This window comes from Coregonus clupeaformis, chromosome 15 (assembly GCF_020615455.1).
Source record: "Coregonus clupeaformis isolate EN_2021a chromosome 15, ASM2061545v1, whole genome shotgun sequence".
Classification (NCBI taxonomy): Eukaryota; Metazoa; Chordata; class Actinopteri; order Salmoniformes; family Salmonidae; genus Coregonus; species Coregonus clupeaformis.
Genome location: NC_059206.1, coordinates 19270461 through 19293993, shown reverse-complemented (window position 1 = coordinate 19293993; position 23533 = coordinate 19270461). Strand labels below are relative to the sequence as shown.

The following is a 23533-nucleotide window of genomic DNA, read 5'->3' as shown; positions in this document are numbered from 1 at the left end:
AAGTTGCTCTTGATAAGAGTGTCTGTAAAATGTACTTTAATCAAATCACTTGCATTTTAGACAACCACTTCACAAGTGAAACACCTCATTCCAGCCAGGCACCGTGAACACACTCAGCACAAGTGGCTTTTTGTAGAAGGTCACCAAGTGCAGTGGTTCCCAAACTGTGGGTCCAGTTATTTTTTTATATATATACATTTTAAGGAACTCAATCCGACTTTCAACTTACTGTTGAAGGTTATAATAGTAGAATGCACAAGGTGAAATTTCGAAATTGAGTAGTGCATCATCAGTATTCCTCTTGTCATGTCGGTCATTGCATACCTTAGAGAGCTATTTATAACTCGTCAGAAATGTCCAGATCAACTAGCTCATTTCAGGTAACGTTTTTTAGCTAGGTTTCAGTGCCCATACATTTTGTAGTAATGTTCGAGTCACTCAAGTATCACATGAATACACATTAGACATGGAAAAATGTATAGAATTGCAGGAAATAAGCTTTAAACCTGAAAAAATGTCACTACACCAACAAGAGTGGTGTGAACAGTTTGTGTCATGAACAGTGCTTGTGCCCACAGAAATAGACGTTGTGCGCGTGCGGGATGTTCCCCAATGCTGGAAGGGGGGCCTGAGTGAAAAAGTTTGGAACCCCTGACCTAGTGCACTTTCTTGTGCTTCTGTGTTTTGCCTTCAGTTGAGATGTATTTTAGCAGACTACTAGGCCTATACATCCTGCAACAAGTACATAACTGGACAATTAATGTATTGTAATTCCAAAGCAATATTTAAATGACTAAATCGGTTTGGAATTAATTACATTTTATGGTGTGTGATTTTTTTTCCAACAGGTTCTTCTTGATGTGCTATCTGTTTGTGAACTTAGCCTGTGCTGTGCAGACTTTACTACGGACACCCAACTGGAGGCCTAGGTTTAAATATTACCACTGGTAAGTACAGTACAGGTGTATGTGCGTGGCTGTGTATCCGTGCATACTGTATGTGAGCGATGTAACACTCATTTGTATACGTGTGGGTGTGTTGGCTACACTTCCACTCCATTTGTATACGTGTGGGTGTGTTGGCTACACTTCCACTCCATTTGAATAATCTACTTTGCTTTTCTGTTGACTGACTGGAGGACTTTATGCAGACTCCAGCTAGAGAAGCATTTTGTTCTCTGGTGTTCTGCATGGTGACCTAGAAAGAAGGAACTTTACTGTAATAAGCTTCAGTAGCTGAACAAGTATAGCACCTGTCGTGGAAATTCACCACTAAGGACTCAAACTCAATGTAAATGAATCAATCTTTATTATCACGGCCGGAGAGGTTCACAAACTCAATCCAAGCTTGATGAAAACTCTGAAAAGGGCATTCCTTCTCAGTCCTTTGATACTGCTATACAAACAAGTCATATAAGCATGATTTTCATTATACATTATTAACGTAGGTTCCTGCATGTGACTGACGAGGCTTCTTCTCTCAAAGCTGGGACCTTGAAACTGAGATACTCCTTTTGGTCCCCAGAACAATGTTCTGTGTGTACTGCCAATTGGTCTGAGGAGGAGGTCACAGTCACGAACCAAGATAGAGTGAGAGGAGAAGCTGTTTACAATTCAATGCTAGCTCTTCAGACAACATACATTTCCCTCACATAACATTCCTCCTGAGTCCCTGTCAAATGCAAAGAGTACTACATTTAAAGTGCACATTTTAGCAGATACTCTTATCAGATCAACAGGTTTTTCACCTAGTTGGCTCGGGGATTCGAACCAGTGACTTATCGGTTACTGGCTCAATGCTCTTAACCACTAGGCTACCTGCCACCCATGTACTATAGTATAATGAGTACTACACTACTGTGTGTTTCCCCCACAGGGCTCTGTCTTTTCTGGGTATGAGTATGTGTCTGGCTCTGATGTTCATCTCCTCCTGGTACTATGCCATCGTGGCCATGTGCATCGCTGGCATGATCTACAAGTACATTGAGTACCAGGGGTATGTCTGAACTCTTACCCGTCTCATAACATAATTGTATATAATTGGGTCACTGTATGAGTTAGCTATTTAGGCTAGAGTATATATTCTGATGCTGTCACTCTGTCTCTCTCTCAGAGCGGAGAAGGAGTGGGGAGATGGGATACGAGGTTTGTCCCTCAGTGCTGCGCGGTACTCTCTGCTACGGCTGGAGCATGGACCACCTCACACTAAAAACTGGAGGTAAACATCACTCCTCGTCCATAGTCTTAGATATCTGGTATCTCCAACTTCAGATATGCATAACTACCTCTTCCTTTTCATACATTCTGTACTTTCTCTCACTCTACAGTTTATACTGTTGTTGTTTTTTAGTAAATCAAATAAGTACTTCCAGGTAGATTCTCATGTACTTTGTCTCTCTTGCCCCTCCACTCTCCAGGCCCCAGGTCCTGGTGCTGTTGAAGCTGGATGAGGACCTCCATGTGAAGTATCCCCGTCTGTTGACCTTTGTCTCCCAGCTGAAGGCAGGGAAGGGCCTGACCATAGTGGGCTCTGTCATCCAGGGACAGTTCCTGGACAGCTACGGAGAAACACAGGCCTCTGAACAGGTAGAGATAGAGCTGTATCTTATTTCTCCGACAGTCTACTGTGTGTACAAGAAAAATACATTTTGCCGTACTGTAGCTTTATTGAATCAGTTCAGGATTGTTTGAAGGCTGTTACCATCATTGCTTGGTCATACAGTCCACTTTACAAAGCTATAAGAAAGAGATCTAATTTCTGTTGTCTCCTCTGCGCCAATAAGAATAAGTGAGTTTATTACCAGCTTTATGATTACCTGCATTGTCTGCTCTCCTCCTCGTCAGGCCGTAAAGAACATGATGGAGATTGAGCGGGTGAAGGGTTTCTGCCAGGTGGTTGTGGCGTCCAAGGTGAGGGAGGGCATTGCCCACCTGATCCAGTCCTGTGGCCTGGGGGGCATGAAGCACAACACAGTGGTGATGGGATGGCCCTACGGCTGGAGGCAAAGTGAAGACCCCCGCGCATGGAAGACATTCATTAGTAAGACTCTGATTACTGTAGACTAGCCTGGTCCTACACATGGATCTGACCCGTTCCCCTAAAAATGTTCTAAACAATAACCTCATCCCAGTTTCTCCATGAGGGCATTGGCCATCTCTATGTTTCTGTGGGTTTGGTGGACTGTCCTTCAGCCTGTATAGTATTTGAAGCATTCCATGCTGACTCTTTAGTTAACTGATAGCATCAGCATTGAACTGTATTACATTACATATTACACAAAGTAAACATATTTACCTCTCTGTGCCCCTCCCCACAGACACAGTCCGCTGTACCACAGCAGCCCACCTGGCTCTGATGGTGCCCAAGAACGTGTCCTTCTACCCCAGCAACCATGAACGCTTCACAGATGGCACCATCGATGTGTGGTGGATCGTCCATGACGGAGGAATGCTCATGCTGCTACCTTTCCTGCTCAAACAGCACAAGGTAAAGTCCAGCAGAAACTCTGGGAGCATTTATTGTTGGCCACCATGACTTGAGAGAGACTAAAGGTGTATGGATTTGTTTGTTTAGAAATGTATCTACATTTAAGCAGACGCTCTTATCCAGAGCGACTTAAAGAAGCAGTTAGGGTTAAGTGCCTTGCTCAAGTGCACATCGGCAGCTTTTTCAGCTAGTTGGCTCTGGGATTCGAACCAGAGACCTTTCAGTTACTGGCCCAACACTCTTAACTGCTAAGCTACTCCATTCTTACCATGGTGTGTGTTTCAGGTTTGGAGGAAGTGTAAGATGCGTATCTTCACTGTGGCCCAGATGGAGGACAACAGTATTCAGATGAAGAAAGACCTGGCTACATTCCTGTACCAGCTGAGAATAGAGGCAGAGGTGGAGGTGGTGGAAATGGTGAGAGATGTTCCTCCTTAAAGCTAATTATGTCATGATGGTGGAGACGGTGAGAGATGAACCTCCTTAAATCTAATTATGTCATTATGGTGGAGATGGTGAGAGAATTTCCTCCTTAAGCCGAATTATGAAGATGGTGAGATGTTCCTCATTAAACCAAATTATGTCATGATAGTAGAGATTGGGAGAGATGTCCCTCCTTAAACCTAATTATGTTATGATAGTGGAGATGGTGAGAGATGTCCCTCCTTAAACCTAATTATGTCATGATAGTGGAGATGGGAAGAGAAGTACCTCATACCAGGAGTCTAACATGCAATCCAACTGAGTTTCCATTTTTAAATCACTTCTCTCCCCTTAGTGTATTCAAAGGTCAGGTATTTACGTACTACCATGTTAATTGTTTCAGCATGACAGCGACATCTCGGCCTACACGTATGAGAGGACTCTGATGATGGAGCAGAGGTCTCAGATGCTTAGACAGATGAGGCTGTCCAGCGCAGAGCGAGAAAGAGAGGTACATCTTACACATCCACAAACATCCACAGAATTACACCTGTCAGACCAAACATACTTAACAATAGTTGTGGACCACAGTGAAGTACATATTGAGCTGGTTTCCCAGACCCAGAAGTCTTCTCCTGTATTTAATCATCCTCAGTTGGAGAATCTCCATTGAAAGTGTGATTTAGCCCAGTAGCAGGTTCATCCCAAAGGTGTTCGATGGGGTTGATGTCAGGGCTATGTACAGGCCAGTCAAGTTCTTCCACACCGATCTCGACAAACCATTTCTGTAAGGACCTTGCTTTGTGCACAGGGGCATTGTCATGCTGAAACAGGAAAGGGCCTTCCCCAAACTGTTGCCACAAAGTTGTAAGAACAGAATCATCTAGAATGTAATTGTATGCTGTAGCGTTAATATTTCCCTTCACTGGAACAAAGGAGCCTAGCCCGAACCATGAAAAACAGCCCCAGACTATTATTCCTCCTCCACCAAACTTTACAGTTGGGGCAGGTAGCGTTCTCCTGGCATCCGCCAAACCCAGATTTGTCCGTTGGACTGCCAGATTGTGAAGCATGATTCATCACTCCACTGCTCCAGAGTCCAATTGCGGCGAGCTTTACACCACTCCAGCCGACGCTTGGCATTGCGCATGGTGATCTTAGGATTGTGTGCGGCTGCTTGGCCATTGAAACCCATTTCATGAAGCTCCCGACAAACAGTTACTGTGCTGACGTTGCTTCCAGAAGCAGTTTGGAACTCGGTAGTGAGTGTTGCAACCGAGGACAGACCATTTTTATGCGCTACTCGCTTCAACACTCGGTGGTCCCGTTCTGTGAGCTTGTATGACCTACCACTTTGCGGCTGAGCCGTTGTTGTTCCTAGACGTTTCCACTTCAAAATAACACCACTTACAGTTGACCGGAGCAGCTCTAGCAGGGCAGACATTTGACGAACTGACTTGTTGGGAAGGTGGCATCCTATGACGGTGCCACGTTGAAAGTCACTGAGCTCTTCAGTAAGGCCATTCTACTGCCAATGTTTGTCTATGGAGATTGCATGGCGGTATGCTCGATTATACACCTGTCCGCAACGGGTGTGGCTGAAATAGCCGAATCCACTAATTTGAAGGGGTGTCCACATACTTTTGTATATAAAGTGTATCTACACTAGCATTAAATGAAGCAATGTATGGCCATGCATTTCAAGTAACTCTGGTATGGACATTAGGACATTGTATCCCCTGCACTCTGCCCCCTATAGGCCCAGCTGGTAAAGGACAGACACTCTCTGATCCGTATGGGCAGCCTGTACTCAGACGAGGAGGAGGAGGTGGTGGAGCCTGTAGCTGATAAGATCCAGATGACCTGGACCAAGGAGAAGTACGAGGCAGAAAGGAGGAACAGGAACAACGCACCAGAGAACTTCAGAGAACTCATGAGCCTCAAACCGTGAGTCACTTGTTGTTGGTCTATTGGAAGGCCAGGAGTTTTTCTTGACCCACGTGATCTGACTAGGAAAACCCCCAGGCCTTTCACGTGGTTAGGAAAATCTCCATCCGGCCCCATCTGAGGTAGTCCACTCTCTCTAGTCTTCCTTCTTCTCTCTCTTTTTTCCTGCTTCTGTTGTCTTGCAGACAGAGAATGGTTCATCCTGTGAGTGATGTGTTATTCTGATCACTCTGAGTCTGTAAGTTCCTGTTAGTAATATGTTATTCTGATCACTCGGAGTCTGTAAGTTCCTGTTAGTAATATGTTATTCTGATCACTCTGAGTCTGTAAGTTCCATGCAATGGATTGGAATGGCGGGGTGGGGTGAGCTTTGGTATGTGGACTGCACTTGATGTCTTTCTGCTTTATGACTGAGTTGGTTCATGCTGTTCACTGTTAGATATCTGAACATTATTCCACGGCATTGTTAAAGGGATAGTTCACCCAAATTACAAAATTACATATTGGTTTTCTTACTTTGTAAGCAGTCTATGTACAAGGTATGACAGCAATCCATGCTTTAGTATAGTTTCCCTGGCACCATTTCCACATGCTAACGTTTTAGCATTTGTGGCACAAATCCCATTAAAATCATGGTATCGATATAACATTTCTTGCACATCATGTTCAAAACTTCTATAAGGTACTTTTTTGAGGTTCAAAATCAATTTTAGATACTTTCGGATGATTTGGACATGATGTGTGAAAAATGATAATATCGGTCCCATGACTTGAATGGGACTTGTGCCACAAATGCTAAAACTTTAGCATGTGGAAACAGAGCCAGGGAAACTGGATTGCTGTCATACTTTGTCCATAGACTGCATTCAGGGTAAGGAAACCTATGTGTAATTTGGGTGAACTATCCCTTTAAATACTTGAATGTTCTGGATTGCATTGTAACATCTGTATGTGGTTGTGTCCCAGGGACCAGTCCAATGTGCGGCGGATGCACACGGCAGTGAAGCTGAACGAGGTAATCGTCAACAAGTCCCATGATGCTCGTCTGGTGCTGCTCAACATGCCGGGGCCGCCACGCAACACAGACGGAGACGAGAACTGTATCCTTCACTAACAGCTGCTCTCAATTTACTGGACAACACTGGTCTTAGAGGTCTGTGTGGTACAATATTTCATTTTTTAGGACAGTTTTAGGGCTCATTATGGGGTTAGGGAGTGTAATTTGGGGTTGAGTGTAGCATGAGTTGTGTAAAAGATGACCGAATGAGTATTAGTAGATGGCCAGCCAGCATGCACGAAATATTTGGCTATGTCTACCGAGATGAAAGACTACTGGCTTTTGAGCTGAACATCAAATCAAAGTTAATTGGTCACGTACACAGATTTGCAGATGTAATCGCAGGTGCAGCGATGCAGAGCAGAGTTGCTGGTTATAGCAGTGCTTAACTCTGGCCCAGATATGGAGTTTCTGGAGGTGCTGACGGAAGGTTTGGAGAGAGTGCTGCTGGTGAGAGGAGGAGGACGAGAGGTCATCACTATCTACTCCTGACCTATCAGAAACCACTGGGGTCATAGGTCATGACACTGCCTCGACAGGAAACATTCCACCCCGACCACCGGGGGCACTGCAGCACCGGCAGCAGCATCCAGCCGATCCTCAACATACAGTACACACAAACTGTGCCAATTAATGATGGAATTAAGAGGACTTTTATTGTGGAATTTGAGGACCACAGAAAGCAATAATAATTTGCCTGGCATTTCTGTGGAATGTATTGCCTTCCACGAGGACAGTAGCCTTTAAAGATGACATGCTATAATTCCCTCATATGAATGCCTTATTGCCAAGGCAACTAAAGCTTGTGTCATTCACAAACCTATTTCTGCAATAGGAGACCACTAACCAGGGACGGCTTGTTCAATAGGGCGATATGGGCGACGCACTGCCAAACGGGAAAAGGAAGGGATTTTTTTTCTAATCAATTATAAAAAAATAAAAAAATAAAAATTATAATTTTTTTTTATAAATTTATAAAAAATTATATCACGGCAACAGCAGTTATCAGTGTTCACGTCTGATCTGCCAGCCACTAAATGTCAAATCAGGCTAAAGTCGTGCTTCAAATGGCCCCGCCCGTTTTTTGGGCGATTTCAGTCAGGTTGAAAATCGCCCAGAAGTCTCTCATAGCCTGTCATGTAAAATCTATTTTTTTCACATTTCAAAGCTTTCAATACATTCTCTATGGGTGTCTGTGGGCTTGCACTTACGCGCTTTCGTCATACGTGACGTAACGTTGAACGTAACTAAGACAATGGCGGCTATCAGCGTCTATGTTGCGACCTGCAGTGTGGCGTTATTTTATGTTTTTAATTTGTAGACTTAGTTTACAAACATTCTGCAAACATTCTGCTTTAGCCAGCTAAAATGTTTTATTTAGTTAGCAGTCGCATCTACAATAGTTTACTGTCAATAACATGTCTCCAAAAATGACGTGGTGTCTCCAATTGTGTTGACATTTTACAATTGCAATGCGCATCCATGAGTATCCACTTTCTGTAGCTCAGCTGGTAGAGCATGGTGCTTGTAACGCCAAGGTAGTGGGTTCGATCCCCGGGACCACCCATACACAAAAATGTATGCACGCATGACTGTAAGTCGCTTTGGATAAAAGCGTCTGCTAAATGGCATATTATTATTATTATTATTATTATTATCTGAAGAGAGCCCCGAAACATTGTGTGCAGACATTTTATGCAATAAATGAAGTAGGTTCAATCTAGTAGTTCTGATCTTCTGATTGGTCCTGATGAGTTGGGCGAGGTCCCCTCCAGGCTACTGTCACTGTTGCATTGGCTCTGAGTCGGGTTCTCTGTCTTCAAATGTTCAGCCTAAGAGAGGGGATTTTTGTGTGTGTGTGTGTGTGTGTGTGTGTTTAACAGTGATGATGTGTGTGTGTGTGTGTGTGTGTTTAACAGTGATGATGTGTGTGTGTGTGTGTTTGTGTGTGTGTGTGTCCTCAGAGCAAGAACTCGTGAGTTGGAAGAACTGAGAGGCCTATGGCGTGGGTGTTGTCCTTGGCCACCTGCTGACAAGGCTGACAAGATAGGACCCTTTTGTCCATTGTTATTGGATAGGAACATAACTTATAACCAGCTCCTGACCTAAATAGATCTTAGCACAACATTTTACTCAACATATCATATTCCATATTCACTATAACAAATATATTTACTACGACATTAGCAAGAACCGCCACATCCTCAGCCGGCTAATCCAGTGTGTGAAGTTTTGCGGAGTGTTTGAGTTAGCTTTGCGAGGCAAAGATGAAACTGAGGGCTCCACCAACCCTGGTAAGCCAACACTTTTGAGATCAGTCAATAAATGCTTCTGGTATTGACTTATATGCTGCCCCTGTCTTCATGTTGTTGCTGGACATATCTTTTTTTAAATGTGTGTAGGTCACCTAAATCATCAGAAAAATTGCCCCTCCTGAGAATTTTTTCAGGAGCCGCCACTGCCACTAACAACTGCTACTTTTACACATACATCCATCAAACATTAATTTTCTATGTCGACTGAGTCAGTATTTTTGTATTTTTTTGCAGAAAATAAATTATGGTGGGCTTTCCCTCATCAAGGATTAGCTTGCCAGATAGCGCATAGTCTTGGGTGGGCCGTATGAAGGCCTCTGTGTAGAGTGCCAATTTGAGTCCTTTTTTGGTTGGTGGAATAATAACTTTTATATTTATTTTCTTATTTATTTTCTCTATCTTCCCCCGATGAGGTTAAGATTTTTCGGATTGTAGATAATGAACAAAGAAATGCCAGTTGGGGTATTTCAACAGATGGCAGAGACAGAGCTTGTAAATGTAGATGCCAGAGATTGTTTTGAAATCATTTTGATTCATGATTATTGTAATTGTAATTGTTGAAAGAGAAGAGGTTTTACATCATTCAATGTAATGTATAGTTGTTGATCTGCTATTTCTGTACAAAAGTCATTATGATAGGCATGAAGAATACTTTCTGGGCCACCTGAACGAACAGAGTAGCATACGCACACATTTCCTTTTATTTCTTGTAGACTGCAAGAGCTGTAAAAAGGAAGAGTACTTATCTGAATGTGGCAATAAAATCATGATTCATTTCCATATTCAACCAGAATGTAATTTTCTTGACTTCAGATATATCAATGTGTTCACAAAATAAGATGGTAGAAAAACAGAAAACTCAAAGCATTATTTACTTAAGAGAAAGGCAAAATAAATATGATATAACCTATGATATGAATACAGAATACAACATTCCTGAGATGACTGTAGGAGGCATTACAGTATATTAACATGTTAGTTACATACCGTTTCACTGTACCCTCTTGTGAGGAAATGTTACAATAATCTTAATGTTAAGATGAAATCTTCACTTGCTATGAAATAGTTTCATTGTGACAATCAAGTTTGTGTGATGAACCTCAAGGTCTGTGTCCTCAGATAAATAAAGCTAAATGCCTCAGTATGACCTTGTAAATGCCTCAGTATGACCTTGTAAATGCCTCAGAATGACCTTGTGGCCTTGACTGTATCAATAAACAAACATAACATAACAACATATATTTTTATAATGAGATATGTAAAAAGAGTTCAACGTGTTGAACTCAATGTAATATAGTGCAAAGTTCATGCAGAGCTTTGTGTAAATATACAACTCCTTCAAGGTCAAAATGACCGAAACTAAAAATGAGGTAAAGTTCTTTGTAGGCCAGATCACATCTGCATGTAAGCAAGTGACACAGTAAACACGGTAAAGCTAGGCTTGTAACTGTCGGAGAAACATGGTTGTAGTGTAATATAACACTACTAATACAACACTAGTAGTACTACTAAATAGGTGCCAGTACTAATTTTGGGTGCAAGTACTGTTTATATTTAGGTGCAGGAGCTCCACTATACTTTTGAGCTAATATTCTATAAGAGTAAAAAGAGCTCAAGCAATAGAGAATTTGAGGTGCCGGTACTCGGCTCCGGTAGGCTCCTGCCCAAGTCAAGCACTGCTAATAGTTTAGTAACACTAAGAGCTAGATTCTATCAGATCCGTTGTAGCCGACATCCACATAGCAGTTGTTTTGGCAGTGTCGGAGGAGGAACTGCATTAGAGCAGCCCCTTACGGTACATTATCGTGGACACTGCCATTGGATGCAATGAAACCACACCTGACTTTATATCCCACAAATCCCATGTAGCTGCGTTAGAAGCTCATGTTTCAACCACTCTAATGCGTAATGGTCTATTGTCTACATAGACTGATAGGTTATAAATCCCCCCATCCAAATGAACATGAAAACATGCATTGGCCTGTCATTATCTCCATCATCGACAGAGCCTACACTTGCTTTTGTCGTTTTGAACATCTAATGCATAGGGATAGTAAGGAAGGGAGTGGTTGGTGACACAAAAGAGCAGCCACACACCTATTTGTCAGCTCACACCGCAGTTACACCTCCAATACTGCCAAAACATCAGCTATGCGGATATCGGCCAGCGCGGGTTAGTGCTCGATCTGATTGAATCGAGGCCATATTATTATAGTCTTAATGGTCCATCAGGACACAGAGGCAGGAGATTAGTACAACCACAGTCCAGACCAGACTCCTGGGGGCCACCAGTTCACTGTGGCCCTTGGAGTACATCTGTTCCTTCTTGATCCCCTGGTGGTCGGGTCGCCTGAGAACCAGCCTGCAGGGGTTCTGAACCTCAGCCAAGTCGATCTGAGCTTCACTGGGGAGAGTTCCTTTCTCTTTCTGCCTGTCACGCTCCTGGGGAAGGGAGAGGGGGAAGGAGGGAGGGAGAGAGAGAGAAGTTGACACTGTGTTATGATGCCGTGACAGTGACTCTACTGAACAAGAAAATCCAAGTGGGATTTTCCATGCACTATACTGGGCTCCTTTCCAGTTCTCAGTTCCCTTCATACCACAACGTACTCAGATGGACATTCAGTCCCAGACAGAGATGCCTTTCATTCCTTTGTTACTACTGCAGGTGTTTTTGATGGGCTTTGATTACAATACTCACACCGTAGCATGGAGCCTTTTTTATGAGCTGAAAACACCGCGCTTTTGTTCCTTTAGCACTCACTTTCTCGACCTCCTTGAACACACGCAGGAAGTTGCGTCTGAGGACCCCGGACAACTCGTTCTCTGTCCAGTTTCTCTCCAGCAGCTCCTGGATCAGAGCGGGATACTTGGACACATCCTCTAATCCAAGAGGAAACCTTCAGACAGTAGAACATAACAGGCTATGTATCACTGACACCCTTAGGCCAAAGGAGAACAACATGTAAAATGCAGCTGCTATCTGTTACCAGCCTGCTTACAAAAAAGTGAGTCATTCTGATAGCATTCAAGCTGGAGCCTAATGTATTAATGAACTAAAGCTGGATGTGCTGTTGTTACTCTGAGGTAACAACAAGTTCTTACTTAGACGCTCCATCAAAGTCTCCTCCTATTCCTATTAACTCGGGTCCAACCACCTTCTTAATGTGGGTAAAATGGTCTGCAAAACGTGAGAGGAATATCAGAAGATCAGGAAGATATTTACATAGGATAAATCATGTATACACATGTTACTGATGTTCTTCGTATTGCTCTTGTAAACAGGTCTTGATTGATAACAAGGCAGCCAATTTTGCACTTAATTGTTTGATGCCAGTAAACACTAATCAAAGGCAACTGCTCACCAGCCACAATGGAGACATTGGCTTGGCCATGGCAGGCCACAAACCCACTGTGCAGATTAACCATGATGAGTCCTCCGTTCTCCTTCTGAAACAACAACACACCCAGAATAGAACATCAAAAAATATGACCTTCCAGCCATGTGCCTTCAGAAAGTATTCACACCCCTTGACGTTTTGCACGTTTTTATGTGTTACAGCCTGAATTTAAAATTGATTAAATTGAGATTTTTTTAAACCTGTACCGAATAAATTTTTTCCAAAACATGCATCCTGTTTGCAATAAAGCACTAAAGTAAAACTGCAAAAAAATTGGCAAAGAAATGAACTTTTTGTCCTGAATACAAAGCGTTATGTTTGGGGAAAATCCAAAACAACACATCACTGAGTACCACTCTTCATATTTTCAAGCATGGTGGTGGCTGCATCATGTTATGGGTATGCTTGTCATCGGCAAGGACTAGGGAGTTTTTTTAGGATAAAAATAAACGGAATAGAGCAAAATCCTAGAGGAAAACTTGGTTCAGTCTGCTTTCCAACAGACATTGGGAGACAAATTCACCTTTCAGCAGGACAATAACCTAAAACACAAGGCCAAATATACACTAGAGTTGCTTACCAAGACGACAATGAGTGTTCCTGAGTGGCCTAGTTACAGTTTTGACTTAAATCGGCTTGAAAATCTATGGCAAGACTTGAAAAGGGCTGTCTAGCAATGATCAACAACCAACTTGACAGAGCTTGAAGAATTAAAAAAAGAATAATGGGCAAATATTGTACAATCCAGGTGTGCAAAGCTCTTAGAGACTTACCCAGAAAGACTCACAGCTGTAATCGCTGCCAAAGGTGATTCTAACATGTATTGATTCAGGGGTGTGATTACTTATGTAAATGAGATATTTATGTATTTCATTTTCAATACATTTGCAAAAATTTATAAAAACATGTTTTCACTTTGTCATTATGGGGTATCATGTGTAGATGGATAATATATATATATTTAATCAATTTTTAATTCAGGCTGTAACACAACAAAATGTGGAATAAGTCAAGGGGTATGAATACTTTCTGAAGGCACTGTAAAACAGGAAATGCAAATAAAGGACAAGTTGATTAAAGAAACACTTCAGAAAGGACATCGTCAAAACATCATTCCAAAAGTCTCTCCTGATAAACATAGGCCACCCACACTGAGTGACCGTGCCGATGGTGGTTGAAAGGGAGGAGGGATGGAGGAGTGTTTGCGAGAGAGAGACAGAGAGACAGACAGACAGAGACAGCGAGAGAGAGAGAGAGAGAGAGCGAGAGAGGGAGACAGAGAGAGAGTTCTAGCCATTGGTCTCACCAGTTCGTGGAGCAGGTCATCAGGGACATTGCGGCTGTGGTTACACACGGCATGGGCTGAGGAGTGGCTGAAAATAACTGGAGCTTTGGAGACCTGCAGTACTGCCCTGACTGTGGCCCAGGAACTATGGGACAGGTCTACTATCATCCCCAATCTGTTCATTTCCTTCACCACATCCTGAGAGAGAGAAAGACAGACAGAGAGAGAACAGATAAAGCATAATAACGCTACCACTTGCCGTGTTATTGAGGTTTCCCAGTAATGATGTGCTCTATGTACGTCATTGTACCTATCTGCTGACATTAAAAACATCAACAATTTGCTCAACTTATCTTGAAGTAAGCACTTCAAACAGTAAAACTCTCAGTGATGAGATCATCAGTGTTACACAGCCCCCTAAAAGTCGTCAAGGATCAAGAATGTTTGTGACTTAAAGACGTAAGTGTAGCGAAATGTCATTCCGCTCCAGTATGACGCGTGAAGTGACCGGCGTAGGCTACAAGTCTTGGCTTTAACACAGACTTAGTGTTAAAGGTTCCCCTTACCTTACCGAAGTCTGTTAGGCTGTCATTTTCTCTTTGATAGACATCATAGATTGTTGAGGAGGACTCAGCCCTGCAGCAAGAAAACACTACTGTGTCATAGCCCAGTAGCAAGAACCCAAGATGTCAAGCCAAAATATAACACATATTGTGCATGAGTCTGTGTGTGTGTGTGTGTGTGTGTGTGTGTGTGTGTGTGTGTGTGTGTGTGTGTGTGTGTGTGTGTGTGTGTGTGTGTGTTATGTGTGTGTGTGCATGTGTGTGCGTGTGTGTGTGTGCGTGTGCTAACCAAGGTGTGTTGCAGGTGTGTGTGAAGGCCATTGAGCGAACCCCCAGCTGGTAAAACATACGCAGGGTTGGCAGGCTGCTGTCTATAGAATGACCTCCCTCAATGCTGATCAGACACGCTATCCTCTTAGTGTCATTTAGTCCTGTTGAATACACACACATGATACATACACACATCATCATCATCAGCAGCAGCATTATCATCATACTACTGTAAATGGGGCAGAAACATATTTTTACTAGGCATCAACCCACTTGAACAACCACACATTTCCATAATGTTGGAAAGATCCATTTGGAAAACCCATCAAATGACATCAGAGAGCATAAATGACTGGCCAGACGGAAGACCAGTTGGCAAGTGTCTCCTTGCCCAGTCTGTAAGCCCAACATGTTTGAAGCTGCCCACCATTGTTCCTGTTCCTAAGAACTCCAAGGTAACCTTCCTAAATGACTATCGTCCCGTAGCACTCGCATCTGTAATTATGAAGTGCTTTGAAAGGCTGGTCATGACACACATCATCCCAGACATCCTGGACACACTCCAATTCGCACACCGCCCCAACAGATTACGCAATCTCAGTTGAACTTCACACTGCTCTCTCCCACCTGGACAAGAGGGGAAATAACTATGTGAGAATGCTGTTCATAGACTACAGCTCAGCGTTCAACACCATTTTTTTATTTCACCTTTATTTAACCAGGTAAGCCAGTTGAGAACAAGTTCTCATTTACAACTGCGACCTGGCCAAGATAAAGCAAAGCAGTGCGATAAAAACAACACAGAGTTACATATGGGGTAAAAAACATAAAGTCAAAAATACAACATAAAATATATATACAGTGTGTGCAAATGTAGCAAGTTATGGAGGTAAGGCAATAAATAGGCTATTGCAAAATAATTACAATAGTATTAACACTGGAATGCTAGATGTGCAAGAGATTATGTGCAAATAGAGATACTGGGGTGCAAAAGAGCAAAATAAATAACAATATAGGGATGAGGTAGTTGGGTGGGCTAATTTCAGATGGGCTGTGTACAGGTGCAGTGATCGGTAAGGTGCTCTGACAACTGATGCTTAAAGTTAGTGAGGGAGATAAGAGTCTCCAGCTTCAGAGATTTTTGCAATTCGTTCCAGTCATTGGCAGCAGAGAACTGGAAGGAATGGCGGCCAAAGGAGGTGTTGGCTTTGGGAATGACCAGTGAGATATACCTGCTGGAGCGCAGACTACGGGTGGGTGCTGCTATGGTGACCAATGAGCTAAGATAAGGCGGGGATTTGCCTAGCAGTGATTTATAGATGGCCTGGAGCCAGTGGGTTTGACGACGAACATGTAGTGAGGACCAGCCAACAAGAGCGTACAGGTCACAGTGGTGGGTAGCGTATGGGGCTTTGGAGACAAAACGGATGGCACTGTGATAGACTACATCCAATTTGCTGAGTAGAGTGTTGGAGGCTATTTTGTAAATGACATCGCCGAAGTCAAGGATCGGTAGGATAGTCAGTTTTACGAGGGCATGTTTGGCAGCATGAGTGAAGGAGGCTTTGTTGCGAAATAGGAAGCCGATTCTAGATTTAACTTTGGATTGGAGATTCTTTATGTGAGTCTGGAAGGAGAGTTTACAGTCTAACCAGACACCTAGGTATTTGTAGTTGTCCACATACTCTAGGTCAGACCCGTCAAGAGTGGTGATTCTAGTCGGGTGGGCGGGTGCCAGCAGCGTTCGATTGAAAAGCATGCATTTAGTTTTACTAGTGTTTAAGAGCAGTTGGAGGCTACTGAAGGAGTGTTGTATGGCATTGAAGCTCGTTTGGAGGTTTGTTAACACAGTGTCCAATGAAGGGCCAGATGTATACAAAATGGTGTCGTCTGCGTAGAGGTGGATCTGAGAGTCACCAGCAGCAAGAGCGACATCATTGATATACACGGAGAAAAGTGTCGGCCCAAGAATTGAACCCTGTGGCACCCCCATAGAGACTGCCATAGGTCCAGACAACAGGCCCTCCGATTTGACACACTGAACTCTATCTGAGAAGTAGTTGGTGAACCAGGCGAGGCAGTCATTTGAGAAACCAAGGCTATTTAGTCTGCCAATAAGAATGCGGTGGTTGACAGAGTCGAAAGCCTTGGCCAGGTCGATGAAGACGGCTGCACAGTACTGTCTATTATCAATCGCGGTTATAGTGCCCTCCAAGCTCATCACCAAGCTCGGGTCCCTGGGACTGAACACCTCCCTCTGCAACTGGATCCTGGACATCCTGACAGGCCGCTCCCCAGGTGGTGAAGGTAGGCAACAACACCTCCGCCATGCTGACCCTCAACACAGGGGCCCATCAGGGGTGTGTGAATAGTCCCCTCCTGTACTCCCTGTTCACTCACGACTGCGTGGCCACGCACAACTCCAAAACCATCATCAAGTTTGCTGACGACACGACGGTGGTAGGCCTGATCACGGACGGCAATGAGACAGCCTACAGGGAGGAGATCAGAGACAACAGCCTCTCCCTTAATGTCAGTAAGCAGCTGATCGTGGACTACAGGAAAAAGGGGGGAGAGCACTCCCCCATCCACATCGATGTGGAGTGGGTCGGGAGCTTCAAGTTCCTTGGCATCCACATCACTACGGACTTAACATGGTCCACACACACACACCTCTTCCCCCTCAGGAGGCTGAAAAGATTTGGCATGCGCCCTCGGATCCTCAAAAAGTTCTACAGCTGCACCATTGAGAGCATCTTGACTGGCTGCATCATCGCTTGGTATGGCAAATATAAAGCGCTACAGAGGGTAGTGCGTACGGCCCAGTACATCACTTGGGCCGAGCTCCATGCCATCCAGGACCTCTATATCAGGCGGTGTCAAAGTAAGGCCCAAAAAATTGGCAAAGACTTCAGCCACCCAAGCCATAGACTGTTTACTCTGCCACCGTCCTGCAAACGGTACCGAAGCATCGTCTCTCGGACCAACAGGCTCCAGACCAGCTTCTACCCCAAAGCCATAAGGCTGCTAAATAGCTAATTAAATGGTTACCCCGGAATATCTGTATTGACCCTATCTTGCACTGACTCTCTGCACACTCACTAGACTATATACTGTATACACTATGTACAGCATACACTCACACACACTACACTGACACTCCCACACAAAACCACACACATTCAAATACACTTTTAGTTTTTTAGGGGGGAAAAAATTCTAAAATCACCAGGAATTCAGAAAGAAATATATAATAATTAAGTATTCCCACGAATAAAAAAAGAAACATGATCATGTCTCAATGTAATCAAGGTATGAAACTATTGTTATTTTCAAATACAATCTCTTATTGGGCTTATTTGTGGTCAATTTGCAGTGTACAAATGATCATAATTATGTTCCGGCCCCACGGCCATCCACGCTGACAAAAATCGTCCCGCGGCTGAATCTATTTGCCTACCCCTGGTATATTGTATACCTTTTACAGATGTAACCAGCTCCAGTTCTGGGTTCTCTGTACACATACGGTGGATCACATCTATCTGTTCCAGTGTGAGCCGCACAGCATCCTTCTTCTGGGCGCCACACAACACGTAGGCTGCAAACACCTGATCAGAGCAAGGGATGGGGACAAAGCAGGAGGCCAGAGAGCAACACTTGAGTTAGAAGGGTATTATGGCTTTAATACAACTCAGTATACACACGCACGGGGACACACACACATAAACACTCACACACTCACACAAGCATGCACACGCATACACACACACACATACACACACACACACTTAGGCTACGATTAACCATACATTAACCTACCAGAGCGCCGACATGTCCCGTTGTGAGTCGGTTGATGTCTGTGGCCACTTTGCTGATGTTGCGTAGGTCAACCTGACTCAGTCTGTTGTTGTGGAGAATCCTCAGCATCAGAGCTAGGTCATTATGTCTAGGAGAGAGAGAGATGAGTCAGTCAGATGGAATAGAGGGGAGTGACTCAAGGTGGAGCTGGAGGAAGACATCTTTACATATCCAATTTCAAAAGGGACAGCTCCATACAGTACCACTTGTGTGTGTGGGCGAGAATGACTCAGTACGGGATGGTAATTATTTGTCTTTGGAACTACACTTGTTTTGGATACTTGCTGCCAAATTTCCAAAAGTTTACCGTTGAAAATCCTTGAGCTATTAATATTTTAGGCTGCATATGATTTAACAAAAATATCTATGTATCTCTGCACAGACAAATATATAATTAACCAATAATAAGGAATACTGTAGGATAAACTTGTCTCTATTTTAGGAAAGCCAGAATAACTAAGACAACTTTCCTCCGTTCACTTACCCATCAATCAAAGGATATTTTGTCATCAAGCCAACTGCACTTCCTGTTGTAGGATCTTCCGACATCATGCCACAGAGAAAACACAGCATCAAGTGTGTCCCCAGGCTTAGTAAATCACCTCTATGGAGTATCCGCGACATCATATTCTATAAATAAAGTCATTTTAAGACGTGGTAACTTCAATCAGTCCAGTCCTTTGAACGTTTGGTCCCACTTTAAACGAACTACAATGTATGAAGGCTTTATATGGCATTCATAAAGTCTTGATAAGCACTACATAATTTATAAACAAAGTAATACTGTATAACGTGTGATATGAAAGGCCTATATATAAAATCCAGGGCTTTGGCAAATGTGATCCTTTGCCACTCTTTATAACATATGAAATTTGCTTAAAGGGGCAATCAGCAGTTGCTACATACATTTTTTGACAAATTAAGGATATGTGTAAAGAAGGCCGTCCTGCTCCTCTCCTCTCTACCTAACTTCACCTCACAGTCCCTTCAGTTTCCCTTAACTCCCGTTAGTTTGGCTGCTCAGCCTACCTTAATTATCCCTCTTCAAAGTAGCCACCCTTTGCCTTGATGACAGCTTTGCACACTCTTGGCATTCTCTCAACCAGCTTCACCTGGAATGCTTTTCCAACAGTCTTGAAGGAGTTCCCACATATGCTGAGCACTTGTTGGATGCTTTTCCTTCACTCTGTGGTCCAACTCATCCCAAACCATCTCAATTGGGTTGAGATCAGGTGATTGTGGAGGCCAAGTCATCTGATGTAGCACTCCATCACTCTCCATCTTGATCAAATAGCCCTTACACAGCCTGGTGGTGTGTTGGTTCATTGTCCTGTTGAAAAACAAATGATAGTCCCACTAAGCGCAAACCAGATGGGATGGCGTATCGCTGCAGAATGCTGTGGTAGCCATGCTCGTTAAGTGTGCCTTGAATTCTAAATAAATCACAGACAGTGTCACCAGCAAAGCACTAAACACCATCACACCTCCTCCTCCATGCTTCACGGTGGGAATCACACATGCGGAGATCATCCATTCACCTACTCTGCGTCTCACAAAGACACGACGGTTGGAACCAAAAATCTCACATTTGGACTCATCAGACCAAAGCACAGATTTCCACCAGTCTAATGTCCATTGCTCGCGTTTCTTGGTTCAAGCAAGTCTCTTCTTATTATTGGTGTCCTTTCGTAGTGGTTTCTTTGCAGCAATTCGACCATGAAGGCCTGATTCATGCAGTCTCCGCTGAACAGCTGATGTTGAGATGTGTCTGTTACTTGAAGTCTGTGAAGCATTTATTTGGGCTGCAATTTCTGAGGCTGGTAACTCTAATGAACTTATCCTCTGCAGCAGAGGTAACTCTGGGTCTTCCTTTCCTTTGGCGGTCCTCATGAGAGCCAGTTTCATCATAGCGCTTGATGGTTTTTGCGACTGCACTTGAAGAAACGTTCAAAGTTCTTGAAATGTTCCGGATTTACTGACCTTCATGTCTTAAAGTAATGATGGACTGTCGTTTCTCTTTGCTTATTTGAGCTGTTCTTGACATAATATGGACTTGGTCTTTTACCAAATAGGGATATATTCTGTATATCACCCCTACCTTGTCACAACACAACTGATTGGCTCAAATGCATTAAGGAAAGAAATTCCAGAAATTAACTTTTAACAAGGCACACCTGTTAATTGAAATGCATTCCAGGTGACTACTTCCTGGAGCTGGTTGAGAGAATGCCAAGAGTGTGCAAAGCTGTCATCAAGGCAAAGGGTGGCTACTTTGAAGAATCTCTAATATAAAATATATTTGGGTTGTTTGACACTTTTTTGGTTACTACATGATTCCATATGTGTTATTTCAGGGTTGTGATGTCTTCACTATTATTCTACAATGTAGAAAATAGTAAAAATAAAGAAAAACCCTTGAATGAGTAGGTGTGTCCAAACTTTTGACTGGTACTGTATGTATATTGCATAGTTATAACCCTTAACTAATACTGTTTACATGTGTGCATATCTTTGTCTTATAGAAACACAACAATAAAATTCAAAATCATTCAGATTACCAAACCATATACACCTCTCCAAATGGAAACAGCTGCGTCTGCGTGTGTGTGGTGGTGACTATCAAGAGTACGGTGATGGGCCTCAACATCATGTTATAGCCGGACAGCACTACAGAGGATAGAACCAAACCAATCAGTTATAAGTATATAGCGGGTGAGGGAATTTACAGCCGACCGCTCAGACGGGTTAGGGCATACCAGCCAACCATTTTTACTTGGTCCTTCTAGCCGGATTTAGTGGCCAACAGTTTTTACAATATGTACCCATTGATTCTTGAAGAATATAATTTATAAAATGCCTCATGAGTTTAGTTCAACTGTCGTACCCCATCAGCATCCAAAATATAAACCTATCTACTCCAATGTTTGTAAATAAAGTAAATGTAAACTAACACTATATAACCTCAAAACATGGTTAAAACTACAGTATAATGTTGGTATCATGGATGGTCAGTCCTTGCATACATAGTTCTGTCTATGAATTTGAGAGTGGTTACATTTCTCCAGCTCCATCCCTCAGCTTTTTACTGCAACAGAGGCAGAATATCTGCTTAGTTATTGTTTCTACTGCTGACTTCTGCTAGAATGGTTTCTTAAGCATCTGTTGGCCTTCTAAATGGTTAATTAATGAAGGCTTCATTAATCCTTAAAAGTTGTAGTTCGTTTAAAGTTGAACATAACATTTAAAGTAACTTTTACAGTTAATGGGTCAACAGTTTTAATGAGTGATCTAAAACATTACGGATCTATAAATATTATGCAAATAGGCCTACAAATAACTGGAATTCTATAAAAAAGCATAATAACTCAGTAAATATAGGCAACATAATTATTTAAAAAAGTAAAGTATTTTTAGCAAAACAAAACTCACTGTGCAAGGTGATCGATCAGCTGGTCGGGTTATTTACAACGAATGCAGCCTAAACCCGAACATCACAATTTAATAATGCGAATTTACTAGCTCCCTCCGCCCAGATGTAGGCTACGTGTGGGACTGAAATACATTGGACTGTACCGCATAGAATAGATCTTTAGAATAGATCGTGTACACTACACAGTGTGGTCATTGAGATGGGATTACTGCCATCTACTGTCCAATCTAAGTAATAACACTACGGGCCAGTTTCCCAGAGACAGGTTAGCCTAAACCTAGACCTGGAAATAAAAGTGATTGAAATGGAAATTCCCCATTGGGCATGTTTTTTAGTCCAGCTGTGTCCAGGAAGCCGGACCTTTAAAGGGGCAATCTGCAGTCCCTACATCAATTTTTGGATATATAAATGAGTGATATACACCCATTGATTTTTTTAGATAATGTATAATTTATGCCTCATGAGCTTAATTCAACTGTCATACCCCATCAGAACCCAAAATATAAGCTTGCTTTACTCCAATGTTTGTAAACATTGTAAATGTAAATAAACACTGCATAGCCTCAAAACATGCTTAAAACTATAATTTTAATATATTGGAGGTCAGTCCACAGCTGTCTATGAATTTGAGAGTGGTTACATTTATCTAGGCCCATCCTTGAGCTTTTTACCAGAACAGAGGCGGGGCAACCGCATTGTTATTGTTTCAACTAAGGATTGCCCCTTTAAGTATTGTACTCATAGCCTAGTCTCAGAAATCCCAGACCTATGTGTGTATGCTGGAACATTGAGGGTATTCGATTAATGCCCCGGGACTGCCCCGGGTGAACCGGGTTAGCGTCGATTTCATTTGTTTTGTAACCGGGCTGCCTCCAGGGGCGTGAGCCAGGTGCCCTGTTTTGGCCGACGGTGGAGTCGGCTCAAAACAAAAGTGGCGTAGGTTAAGCATGTGGAGTAAATAGTAGGATTCTGTGTTTTCACATGCAAAAGTGACTGCTTTTGATAAAAACGCTTTATCTGCATTCCCAATGAAAAAAGTTTGAAAATGCAAAACAATTTGGGAAAAGAGATGTATGTTTCTGAACGATGCATTACATTTGACATTTTAGTCATTTAGCAGACGCTTTTATCCAGAGCGACTTAGTTAGTGAGTGCATACATTTTCCATACTGGCCCCCCGTGGGAATCAAACCCACAACCCTGCCGTTGCAAACGCCATGCTCTACCAACTGAGCTACAGGAGGCCTGCATCATGCTGCCTTGTTGACAACATGACCGAGCGACGCAGATTACTGTTCGATTTGAGAAGGGTGCTCTTCCCTCACTGCATAGCCCGGTGCACTGCGGTTCAGCTTAATCGAACTCCCTCAGTGGTAACATTGTGGGAGGCAACCCATCTGTCTAGAGAGAGATTACTCATTGTCTATAGCAGTGGTTCCCAATCTGGGGTATTAGGACCCCTAGGGGTACTTGGCCTATCCACAGGGGGTACTTGAGAAGA

The 23533-nt window shown here is 43.0% G+C and overlaps 2 protein-coding genes across 5 annotated transcripts in view; one reads left to right on the top strand and one right to left on the bottom strand.

The window, feature by feature from the left end:
• slc12a4 (solute carrier family 12 member 4) overlaps positions 1–7704 on the top strand; it is a 31673-nt gene extending 23969 nt beyond the window's left edge. For all 3 annotated transcript variants that reach the window (XM_045225043.1, XM_041895390.2, XM_045225044.1), the window contains exons 14-24: positions 849–947; positions 1876–1995; positions 2113–2217; positions 2417–2585; positions 2844–3039; positions 3317–3486; positions 3772–3903; positions 4313–4420; positions 5669–5856; positions 6823–6956; positions 7314–7704. In XM_045225043.1, the coding sequence (XP_045080978.1) occupies positions 849–947; positions 1876–1995; positions 2113–2217; positions 2417–2585; positions 2844–3039; positions 3317–3486; positions 3772–3903; positions 4313–4420; positions 5669–5856; positions 6823–6956; positions 7314–7405 (1513 nt within the window). In that variant the 3' untranslated portion in view covers positions 7406–7704. The remainder of the gene's footprint in view (positions 1–848; positions 948–1875; positions 1996–2112; positions 2218–2416; positions 2586–2843; positions 3040–3316; positions 3487–3771; positions 3904–4312; positions 4421–5668; positions 5857–6822; positions 6957–7313) is intronic.
• Positions 7705–10010: 2306 nt separating this feature from the next.
• Positions 10011–22245, bottom strand: dpep2 (dipeptidase 2). 2 transcript variants are annotated; one of them, XM_041895407.2, is made up of 12 exons: positions 22032–22245; positions 21161–21269; positions 19087–19232; positions 18564–18690; positions 18223–18352; positions 14764–14905; positions 14478–14547; positions 13933–14109; positions 12591–12675; positions 12331–12406; positions 11990–12125; positions 10011–11670 (listed from the first exon to the last, which is right to left on the bottom strand). In XM_041895407.2, exons 3-12 carry the CDS (start codon positions 19227–19229, stop codon positions 11446–11448), a joined length of 1311 nt encoding a protein of 436 aa, XP_041751341.1. In that variant the 5' UTR covers positions 19230–19232; positions 21161–21269; positions 22032–22245; the 3' UTR covers positions 10011–11445. The 2 variants fall into 2 exon arrangements, with proteins under 2 accessions (XP_041751341.1, XP_041751335.1); XM_041895401.2 differs by lacking the exon at positions 21161–21269.
• Between the last annotated feature and the right edge of the window lie 1288 nt (positions 22246–23533).

What these genes read in the sequence shown, in the direction of transcription:
- dpep2 (XM_041895407.2), bottom strand. Translation starts at nt 19,229, where the DNA reads ATGATGTCGCGGATACTCCATAGAGGTGATTTACTAAGCCTGGGGACA. An exon ending in ATGACCTGCTCCACGAACTG is followed by an intron (nt 12,676 to 13,932) that starts GTGAGACCAATG and finishes TTGTTGTTTCAG; the next exon opens with AAGGAGAACGGAGGACTCAT. An exon ending in CAATGTCTCCATTGTGGCTG is followed by an intron (nt 12,407 to 12,590) that starts GTGAGCAGTTGC and finishes CACGTTTTGCAG; the next exon opens with ACCATTTTACCCACATTAAG.